Below are 11,514 nucleotides of genomic sequence, written 5' to 3' on the forward strand. Positions count from 1 at the left end.
AAAGAAGACTTTCGGAAAGTCTGAATCAGTGTTGACGATGAGCATATAGCGCGAAAATCTATGGAGCCACATCTACTCTCTGGAGCCACCCGTGTTTTAGATATATGAGGTGTAAGTTCAAATATAATCAACTTAGTTTTATTAATACCAAACTCAATTTCAATTTTTCCTTTATGTTCCTACTATATAAGGAACAATTTCAAATTTTTATTTTCGTTTTATTCGTTCGAATGAAATTAGGTACATGAAATAGTCAGCAGATAAAAGAAAAATGTAGCTGAGAACTGATATTGAGATGAAAACATTCGAACCCAAAAACATGTCGGAATATGTTGTGATATTAAAAACACGCCTAACACTTAAAAGACTTGACCGCTGTTTTACTTGCACTTAGGAATGCTAAATCTCGCACCTTATATTTATCGAGACCAGGCTTGGCAAAAGTCATCGTCATGAGGCGTGAAGCTGTGACTGTGAAGCCTCTTGGTCCGTCAAACTCAATTGACTGTTCCTTAACGACCAGTCACTTCGTTTGCCAGTCATTCATTCCCCAGTCATTAGAAGCTAAAATAATAACCTAGTCAAGCAATCGCATTCAAACGACCGATGACGAAAAAGAAACGCATTTATTATTATTGTTGCTCCTGCCAGCAAGCTCGTTTTCAGTTTTTTATTGCTATTGTTGCTCTCTGCCAGCAAGTCGTTCAATAAGTTGCACCTGCCGTCAGCAGCCGATCGAAGTGTGAAGAGATTTGCCAGTCACTCTCAGGAAAAATTTTGACCATGTGTAGGAGCTTCGCCAGTCGATGATGGAGAAATGTTGATTGTTGTCGTGCTATATCCGTCATGCGAGTAGTGAGGCTCCGTCAATTGAGAAAAGTGCCAGTCGTTTGATGAAACAAAACTAGTCGGGTCAAGCGTGACGGGCGAAATTTACCATCACTGATCGAGACTACTAAAATTTTTCAAATGACGACACTAATGCCAGTGGATTTTTTTTTTTCATGTCGACCTCGTGCATCAGTCTCTGGAGCCACCTTTTTTCAGTTTTCGCTTTCATTTCCACCAGGGCAGGGAAGAAACTTACGGTGAAAATGCTGCGTTGTGCTGCATTTACACCGTGGTACGTTTTTCCTCTGCTCACGTGAAATAATACCGAAAATAAGGTGGCTCCAGAGAGTAAAATCGATTTGCAAAAAAAATTAACATGTTAACTGTAAACTGTGACTGAGATGAAAATAGCCTGATACTAAAATCCATGAAAGGACGTTCTCAAAAATATGAAATAGACACTACGTTATCTTCAAAGAGCAGAAAACAAAGGATACTTTATTGTTGCATCTTGTGATTTTTCACCTATTTCTTAAGGGGTTTATTAAAGTTTTTCTTTCTTTCGTTTTTTTCCTTGTAGGTAGTAACATTTTAACACTCTGTATTACTGCTATTTGGTTTGGATTTGTTTCATTCATTACGTGTTTCTTGGTTTTTTTTTTTTTGTTTGCTGAGAAATGCAAAGGACGACCTGTTTCTGGTTCTCTCTTAATTTATTATACATTTGTTTTGGGAGTTTTGATAGTAATTTTGTAGTTTTAAGGGATTTGTTGCAAGAGTAGTAATTGTAAGAGAATATATAGATTTCATCTTTTGAGTACAAAAAGTAACGCACTACTTGCACCGACCAAACTACTGATAACTGCTCAAAATTGTCTTGTTTTCGTTTGTTTTTTTTTCTCTTGTGTACTAGTTCGAGTGCCCTTCTCATCTATAGTGGTTTCGTGATTTATATATTTATCTCTTGTTACAAATTTCTTAACAGTTTCGAATTTTCACGTAAGTATATATATATATTTATATATAAAATAATAACAAACAAAAACGTATCTCTGTAAATTGCTTTAACCATACCCTCTGGCTTCTAAAAAACAAAATAAGAAAGGAACATAGAACGGATGCAACTTGTATTTCTAATGCATGATTGTTTCACCTTTCGTTTTTTTTTTTTTTCATTTTGGAAGGGAAGGCATTTCTGAAGGTATCGAAATCTCCAGGTAACATTTTGATAAAAAAGGGATCCTAACAACTGATTTTTCATCAAACTAACAATCCTATTTAAAGAAAATGAAATATCGGCGAACATAAATTTTTTATTGCGTTTACGTTAGAAGGTTTAATAATAGAAAACATCAAACAATGTTTCCTTGGCTAAAACGGGGTTCTAAAAACAAAAGAAAATTAACAGGAACTAATAATACCTGTCTTAATCACATACCGATTCTGGTTTCTGGAACTCCCTAAACGTGCTATTATTGCCTACACAACACATATTTTGAAAATATACGAGAAACAATTTTTGACAAATAAAAAAAGGTTAAAAATTATTTTCAATGCAATGTTTGTAGAATTGGAATCCTGTAATCACAAACACACCTTGCATTTTTTTCCTCCACTTTTATTTCAACAATTTTAACAGACTCTTTCGCACCAAAAATGTTCATTAAGTCTGCTGAACAATACCAGAAGACGACAGGCGAAACTTTTAGTTCGACAAGTTAAAATTATGAGCAGCCATCACGGTGTAAAGACTGCACAGTTCAGAGATAATAAATTGATCCTGATTTGTTCGATTTAATTTCAACGTTAATTTGGCAATACGTACATCTGAGTGAGAGGTTTCAAGTGTTCATGGGTTTAAAGTGTTGCTTCCTGATGAAGTGTAATGAAATATCACAATGGCACTGATGTATTTTGTGCAACGCAAAATAGTTTCCACCGAAGACCTGAGTCCATCCTTGGGAAAGTAACATGAGAACATATTATGGGGTGAATAGAATACATCAGAGAAAATTGTGTTTTGTTTCCTTCTTCGTTTCTTATATTTAAATCGATCGTGTTCACTATCCACTAAATACCGGTAATAAAATAAATGTGAATGCATCTTAATAAAACAAAATTAGTAACTGAAGAATGCGACAAATGCAATCCCGGGATGGATAAACTTACGGGCTAAAGTGTGTGAACTTTTTTCATGCACCAATGCAACTTTTTGATTCTGTGTGAGGGCTTATGCAGTAACGTAATAAAAATCTTCCATAAATGTCTTAATCTACCTTTGATTTGTTCTCGTATTTAATAGCAAATATAATAGTAATGATCATTTGACTACAACGACTGGACTACAAACATTACGTTAAACTTACGCGATTTACTTAGTTGCTTCATCAATAATAATTAAGGAGTACAAATAAGAACTTAGGACTTGGAACGGGTGAGCAGCGGTTTGTCCGAGTCATCGAACGTTACCGCTAGGCTGTTGCTGCGAACATTTACCGTTGGCCCTCCTCCGTTGTTTTCGATCATCATAAGCGTCGGCGAGGGGGCTTTGCTGGGCGGTTTGCTGGCTCTCGGAGTCTGCAGATTGGCGGTATCGGCACCGACACTGCGATCATCCTCGTCAAGGGAATGCAGCAGCTTTTCGACCTCATCGTCGATCGGATCCATCGATTGATCGGTACCGAGACGCTGTTTGCGTTCCATCAGGGTGGCTCGTTTGGCGGCTAAGTACAAGTTGCGCTTGATCTGCAGGTAGACCACTTCCGTAACAGCCTTTACAGTATAATCCGGGATGAAGGTATGGCGAAGCATGGCATCCATATTGAGCGATTGTAACGAGCCCATTATTTGCTGGGGTGAATCTATCGGAACATCGCAGCCAATGTTTTGGATAAGGGCTTGCGTGCCGAAGAATGTGAATGGCCCACTCTCAAAGAGAAGATTCTCCTTGCCGACATTCACTTCGACACGACCTTCCAGGATAAGTACAAAGAAGTCAACCGGTTTGCCGCGGTTGATGATATACATGCTAGGATCGTTACGATCCTTACCCTTGCTCTTAATGTGATGAACAATATCTTGGCCTAGCAAACGACGGAGAATCGTTTCCGAAACCATATCATTCTTGAATGCCTCGACCGAAGTGCTCAAATACTGGAACGTAGCTAAAGTTAGCTGAGGAGAAATGCGAAGACGTTGCGAATTCGTATCACGACCTTGTGCAAAGACTGTAAAATCTTGTCTTTTGGTACGATCCCTTCGTACTTTGCGCCGATTATCGGTATAGACGTCAGTTTCATCCATAATCTCGGCTTGGATCAGCTCTTCGATGACGTCTTCCAGGGTAACTAGTCCAACGGTTTCATAGAAAGGATCACCTTCGCCTTCGTTGTTTACCCTATGTACGAAGGCCATGTGACCTTTGTGGCCTTCCTTAAATTGTTTAAACATCACATCTAATGTGACATCTTCGAACACAAAATGGCACGGATTCTGGTAAAATTCGCTCAACGTTTTAAGCTGCGTATTGTCGTCCGGATCGACAAAGGCCAAATCTTTTATGTACAGTAATGTTACGATATTACTTCTATCGTGTTCGTACACAGGTATACGCGAAAAACCAGATTTCATTATTTCCGTTATGGTTTCAAAATCTAACACAGCATCCAGGGACAACATGAACGCATCCTCGATGCGGGTCATGACGTCTTCGACAGTCTTCCTACGGAGTTCGAGCACGCCGGAAATCACGTTTACCTCGTCCTTGTCCAGGTCGTTGATGTCCGTCGTAACCTTAACCAGCTCTTTCAGACGTTCTCGATTGTAAAAGTTGCCAATTTCCTCGCCCAAAATGTAGTCGAGAATCTTCGACGTTGGATAGGATAACGGGAACGTTATGAGCATCACAGCCTTGGTGATGAAGATCGTTTTGGCACCGACGGCCAGACCATGCCGGGAGCAGAGCGCTTGCGGTGTAATTTCTCCAAAGATAACGATGGCTATGGTTGAGAAAATGACCGCAATCAACCCGGAAGTCAAACTGTCCAGAAGGATCGTGAATGTCGAATTGACCAGGACGTTGCCCAGCAGAATACTGCACAGTAGATAGTTGCCATGATCGCGAACCTGTGGAAACACAATCGAAAGACAGTGATTAGTATCATTTTGTACATTTACCGTAACAATCAATGCTTCCAGGAGTAAGGAATCGCAACGAAAAATAGGTAACTTGATTATTTTGAAACATCTTATTGTAATATTTATAATGAAAAAAACTTGATACGAAATGTGTTACTTATAGAAAATACAGGAAATCATGCAGAAGTGTAACTTTTCTGCTTTTCTTTTGATGAACAAAAGCATAAATCTCAAACTTATTTGTTTGCATTGAAATACTAATAAAAGTTTAGAAGCAATAACATAAGGTACACCGGGGTAAGTGGGGACGGGTTTTCATATAGTTCAACTTTAAAAAATCATTAAAAAATCAGCAGTGGGTCAATTTTGATAAAATTGCGTTCAATATGATGCTGAACGTGTTTTTAACAAATGCTGAAGAGATGAGCTTGATAGAAGCAAAGCGAAAAAAGTTCTCACGTAAATTGTTATGGACTACTGGTGTCTTCACTTGCCCCGCTTTATGGGGTAAGTGGGGACGGTAGATTTTCCCTTTGATTTCTCAGGAAATTTTCAACAAATTTGTGTTTTTTTGGTTGAATGCGTTATTTTATTACTCGAACCGTCCGAAATTTCAAAAAAAGTTCATGGTACTATTAATAAGGCATCTTTCAATAATTATTGTATGTAATCCGATATTATCGAAAATGTATACTTATTTTAGAAAAAACAAGCACTTTTTCCATTCGTCTCCCATCAGTCAGTGAACACGGTCGTGTTTTTGTGCAGCCTCGTGTGTGAAAAAAGTATCCTTTGTTCGGTTGATAGGAGACAGTTACCGCGTTCAATCCGGTGTTTTTTTTGCCGTATGGTGACACAGAAGACAATCAAATTCCTGCTAGCTACCGAAGCAGAAAAGTGCCCTCGCTAGCAAAGTAAAGGACTTTCCCGAAACTTGGCCTTTCGAGTGCTGGAGGCCAGCAGTTTTTTTCTGCCTGCAGTTGTTCCCCGTGAAAGTGAAGTGGCCCCCTCTGGAAGTGTTTCCCCTACCAGGCGGGTGAAGGTCGTCGTCATTGTTTGACAAACGGCCTGATAATCTTCATTAGTCTGGTTGTCCCTCGTTGAGATTCGTGGCAGCCATCTTCAATCAACGAAGGAAGACCACGTGGTTGGAGCCATCGTTAGACACTGGACCATATATACGACTTGGAAATTGGCCGAATAGTCGTGAAGAACGAAAAAATCAAACAAGTTTGTAATTTCTTTTATTTTTTCACTGTTTCTACTCTATCTTTTTTCCCTTTTTAATATTTCAACAATTAAGTGCTTCGCTCATATTTTTAAAACGGAGACATTAGTGTCTCCGTTGAAAAAATATGAACGAAGGCGGGGGGTTAAACCCCTCAACTGATAATGATGAGAATATGACCTACGAGAATGAGGAGCATCTGGAGGATCCAGATGCTGCTGGTCCCTCAAATGCTCACATTTCTCAGACGGACAGTAATTCCTCATCATCAGTTGAGAGTAGAACAACCCGGCTCCGAAAATATGCGGAAGGTTCATCTTCTTCTGGATCTTGGGTGGTTTTTATCCGGCCCAAAAAGAACGGCAAGCCTCTCAATGTGGTACAGATCACCAAAGATCTGGCGAGGTGGACCTCTGTAACCAGTGTTACAAAATTGCGTGCAAACAAGCTGCGCGTTGTTGTGGGTAACTCGAAAGCTGCTAACGAGATTGTAGCCAGCAATTTTCTGAATTTAGAGTATCACGTTTACATCCCGTCTCGAGACGTAGAGATTGAGGGCGTGATCACAGAAATGAGTCTGGACGCGAAATACGTTAAATCCAACGGCGTTGGTAAGTTCAAGAGCCTCGATTCGACTTCTGTCGAAATCGTGGATTGCCGTCAACTCAATACTGCCAACGTCGTAAATGGAGTTACAAAGTACTCGCCTTCAACTTCATTTCGTGTGACCTTCGCGGGTACCGCCCTCCCTCACTACGTCTTGATTGACGGAGTTTTAAGGCTTCCTGTGCGACTCTTCGTGCCTCGACCCATGCATTGTCAAAATTGCATCAAATTGGGGCACACAGCGTCGCACTGTTGCAATAAGCCACGCTGTCCCCAATGCGGGGAGAATCATGGGGCTGGAGCATGCTCAGCAATAGAGCAGAAATGTGTCTATTGCGGGGGCTCACCCCATGAAATCTCTTCGTGCGAGGCATTCAAGAGTTGCTGGGATAAACAGAAGCGCTCTTTAAAAGAACGATCGAGACGTTCTTATGCCTCTATCTTAAAGAGCGCTTCTCCACTGGCCCAACCTCATTCGAGTAACATCTTTTCTGTGTTGCCAGTTGACAACGAAGAGGCGACTGACGAGGAGAACCCTTTTGTTTTCGTTGCGAACTCCCGGAAACGTGCTAAAACAACTCCCAAGACACCCAAAATACCCAAGAAAATCCCTACAATGAGCCCTCCAATCAGTGTCCCTAAAAAGCCGAATGCTGCAGAACAACAAAAACTAAATCCTCCTGGATTCCGCACGATATTTTCACCACAGAATAATCCAAGTCCAGCAGGGACCTCAAAGGCCCCCATGAAAAATGCAGTTTTGTCAGAATCCACTTCCCAGCCGGGATTGTTTAAGTTGGCTGACATTCTAAATGGAATGTTTTCGTTTTTCAACGTTTCTGAATCCATCAGAAGCATTGTAACAACAATGCTTCCTGTATTAAAGACATTTTTGAAGCAATTGATGCAAACTTGGCCCCTCATTTCAGTGTTTATCTCTCTCGATGGCTAATTTACGCCGAGAGGTCGGAGATATCACTGTGTTACAGTGGAATTGTCGTAGTTTAATCCCTAAACTGGATCCGTTCAAATTTCTTCTTAATGAAACTAGTTGCGATATTTTTGCCCTTTCTGAAACATGGCTTTCTTCTGAATCAAACATCTCCTTCCACGATTTTAACATCATCCGTCTGGATCGCAACGATTCTTATGGAGGGGTGCTTTTGGGGATCAATAAGCGCCACTCCTTTTATAGAATCCACCTCCCTTTATCAGGAGGAATTGAAGCTGTTGCATGTCATACAACTATAAGAGGTAAGGACTTATGCGTTGTCAGTTTGTACTGGCCTCATAGAGTTGCAGTGGATCGAAATCACCTAGAGGACCTGTGCTCAGTGCTTCCTGAGCCAAGGTTGATCCTGGGTGACTTCAATTCACATGGAACTGTCTGGGGAGAACAAACTGACGATTGTCGTTCTACTCTTATTTATGACATTTGTGACAGTTTCAATTTAACAATTTTGAACACGGGTGAAAAAACACGAGTACCTAAACCTCCTGCAAAACCAAGTGCAATTGACCTCTCACTCTGCTCAAATTCACTATCATTGGATTGCCAGTGGAAGGTAATCCCTGATCCCAATGGTAGTGATCACTTGCCAATCAAAATTACAATCACCAATGGGGCCAGCACTTCATATTCAACAAATATGGCATATGACCTTACAAGACACATCGACTGGAAAAAGTACTCGGACGAAATAACAGATGCCATTGATTCTATGAATGTTTTACCTCCTTTGGAAGAGTATCACTTCCTTTCACGTTTGATCCATGAAAGTGCACTTTGCGCCCAAACAAAACCCATCCCAGATTCAACTGTTCTTCGAAGGCCCCCAAATCCATGGTGGGACCAGCAGTGTTCCAAGCTTTATAAGGACAAATCAAAAGCATTCAAACATTTTCGAAAACATGGAACCCTTGTCCTTTTTGAATCATACGTTTCCCTTGAAAATCAGTTCAAAAAATTGATCAAAGGGAAGAAAAAGGCGTATTGGAGAAATTTTGTGGGTGGTTTATCAAGGGAAACATCCTTGAGTACCTTATGGAAAGTTGCACGAAGCATGCGTAATCGATCATCTACAAATGAAAGTGAAGAATATACACATAGATGGATATCCAACTTCGCACGGAAAGTCTGTCCAGATTCTACACCTGTGCAAAAAATAATCCGGAACGTGCCTTCTGATAGGTGTGGTCTGGATTCCAGCTTTTCGATGGTCGAATTTTCACTTGCGCTCCTCTCTTGTAACAATTCAGCTCCGGGAATTGATCAAATCAAATTTAACTTGTTGAAAAACCTTCCGGACGCAGCAAAATTTCGCTTGTTAAATTTATTTAATCAATTCTTGGAGAACAACATTGTTCCCCAAGAGTGGAGACAAGTGAAAGTTATCGCTATCCAAAAGCCCGGAAAACCAGCATCCGATGCGAATTCGTACCGTCCTATAGCGATGTTGTCTTGTATACGCAAGTTGATGGAGAAAATGATTTTGTTTCGTTTGGATAAGTGGGTAGAAGCAAATGGTCTCCTTTCAGATACTCAATTTGGGTTTCGAAGGGGCAAAGGGACAAACGATTGTCTTGCTTTGCTGTCTTCAGAGATACAAATGGCGTATGCAAAACGTGAGCAAATGGCTTCAGTGTTTCTAGACATAAAGGGAGCTTTTGATGCAGTGTCGATAGAGGTTTTGTCAGACAAGTTGCACTCCCGGGGTCTGCCTCCTCTATTGAACAACATCTTATACAGCTTGCTTTGTGAGAAACATCTGAACTTTGCTCACGGAGATATTGCAATTAGAAGAACCTCCTACATGGGTCTCCCGCAGGGTTCATGTTTAAGCCCACTTTTGTACAACTTTTACGTAAGTGACATCGACAGTTGTCTCTCTGAAGGCTGCACTTTAAGACAACTTGCAGATGATGGCGTAGTATCTGTAACAGGTAATACTGAGTCACATCTGCACAGACCTTTACAAGATACTTTAAACAGATTGTCATCCTGGGCTTTGGGGCTTGGAATCGAGTTCTCTCCAGAGAAAACGGAGTTAGTGGTTTTCTCTAAAAAGCATAGACCAGCTCAACCACAGCTCCAACTTCTTGGCAGGACGATCACTCAATCGAGGTGTTTTAAGTATCTTGGGGTTTGGTTTGATTCCAAATGTACCTGGAGAGCACACATAGAGTATCTGAAAGGAAAATGCCAACAGAGAATCAATTTTCTCCGATCAATCACTGGCACCTGGTGGGGAGCCCATCCAGAAGATCTTTTAAAATTGTATCGAACAACTATCCTCTCAGTTATGGAATATGGTAGCTTCTGTTTCCAGTCGGCTGCCAAAACTCACCTCATAAAACTCGAGCGTATCCAATACCGTTGTCTTCGCATCGCTTTGGGCTGTATGCCCTCTACGCACAACATGAGTCTTGAAGTTTTGGCAGGAATACTCCCTTTGAAAGATCGATTCAATCTACTCTCACTTCGGTTCCTCATTAGGTGTGAGGTCATGAACCCATTGGTGATCGTTAATTTTGAAAGGTTACTTGAGCAAAATTTTCATACAAGATTTATGTCTATATACCATGTCCTCATGTCGATGCAGGTAAACCCTTCTTCGTATTCTCCTGCTCGTGTTTGTAGCCCAGACTACGATAATTCTTCTGTCCAGTTTGATTTGTCTATGCAGCAGGAAATTCGTGGAATCCCGGATAGAGGAATCAACAGGATTTGGAGTGTTCAACGAAATATCTAGCGCCTCTTACAGCCTCGAGTCACCATGCTCTGTGTATATAGCAGAGTTAGCAGCAATTCATTGGGCTTTGGACAGTATCGCTTCAAGGCCAGTCGGGCACTACTTTATTGTAACGGATAGTCTGAGTTCTGTTCAAGCAATTCACTCAATAAAACCGGGAAAGCACTCGCCATACTTCTTCGAGAAGATACGGGATAGTTTGAGTGCTTTATCAAAACGTCGCTTTACCATCACCTTTGTTTGGGTTCCCTCTCATTGCTCGATAGAGGGTAATGAGAAGGCAGACTCTCTGGCAAAGGTGGGGGCGATGGAAGGCGACACGTATCAGCGTGAAATCGCCTTCAACGAATTTTACTTTTTAGTTCGAAGAAACTCTCTTGTCAACTGGCAACGCAAATGGGACGAGGATGAGGATGGTCGGTGGCTGCACTCGATTATCCCAAGGGTAAGCCTTAAACCATGGTTTAATAGATTGGACCTGAGTCGGGATTATATTCGTATATTTTCCCGTCTCATGTCCAATCATTGTTCCTTAGACGCGGTACTCTATCGTTTTGATATTGCTGGCAGCAATTTGTGTAGTTGCGGCCAAGGTTACCACGACATCGAGCATATTGTTTGGTCGTGCGAGGTCCATCTTGTCGCTAGAACGAATTTCATAGACTCCCTTCGGGCCCGAGGAAAACCACCCTATGTTCCAGTGAGAGATGTGCTGGCAGTGATAGACTTGGACTACATGTTCGAAATATATCTTTTCCTTAAAGCTATTGATCTTCGTCTATAATTCTTTTATTTTCATATTTCCCTATCTATTTTCTTTTCTTTAAAAAAAAGTGAACTAGAAGTAAGCAAACTATTGTAAAAAAAAAACAAAAAGAGTTTGGCTCCTAAAGCCTAAAGGTATGAGCCGTTTCAAATAAAGAATTAACAAAAAAAAAAAAAGCACTTTTTCCATTTTTT

The 11,514-nt window shown here is 40.8% G+C and overlaps 1 protein-coding gene across 1 annotated transcript; it reads right to left on the reverse strand.

The window, feature by feature from the left end:
* Positions 1-2,031: 2,031 nt before the first annotated feature.
* Positions 2,032-8,647, reverse strand: LOC129753475 (unextended protein-like). The gene is made up of 2 exons (XM_055749293.1): positions 8,537-8,647; positions 2,032-4,956 (listed from the first exon to the last, which is right to left on the reverse strand). The coding sequence occupies exons 1-2, from the start codon at positions 8,645-8,647 to the stop codon at positions 3,250-3,252; spliced, it is 1,818 nt and encodes a 605-aa protein (XP_055605268.1). The 3' UTR covers positions 2,032-3,249.
* Between the last annotated feature and the right edge of the window lie 2,867 nt (positions 8,648-11,514).

Source organism: Uranotaenia lowii, chromosome 3, assembly GCF_029784155.1.
Source record: "Uranotaenia lowii strain MFRU-FL chromosome 3, ASM2978415v1, whole genome shotgun sequence".
Classification (NCBI taxonomy): Eukaryota; Metazoa; Arthropoda; class Insecta; order Diptera; family Culicidae; genus Uranotaenia; species Uranotaenia lowii.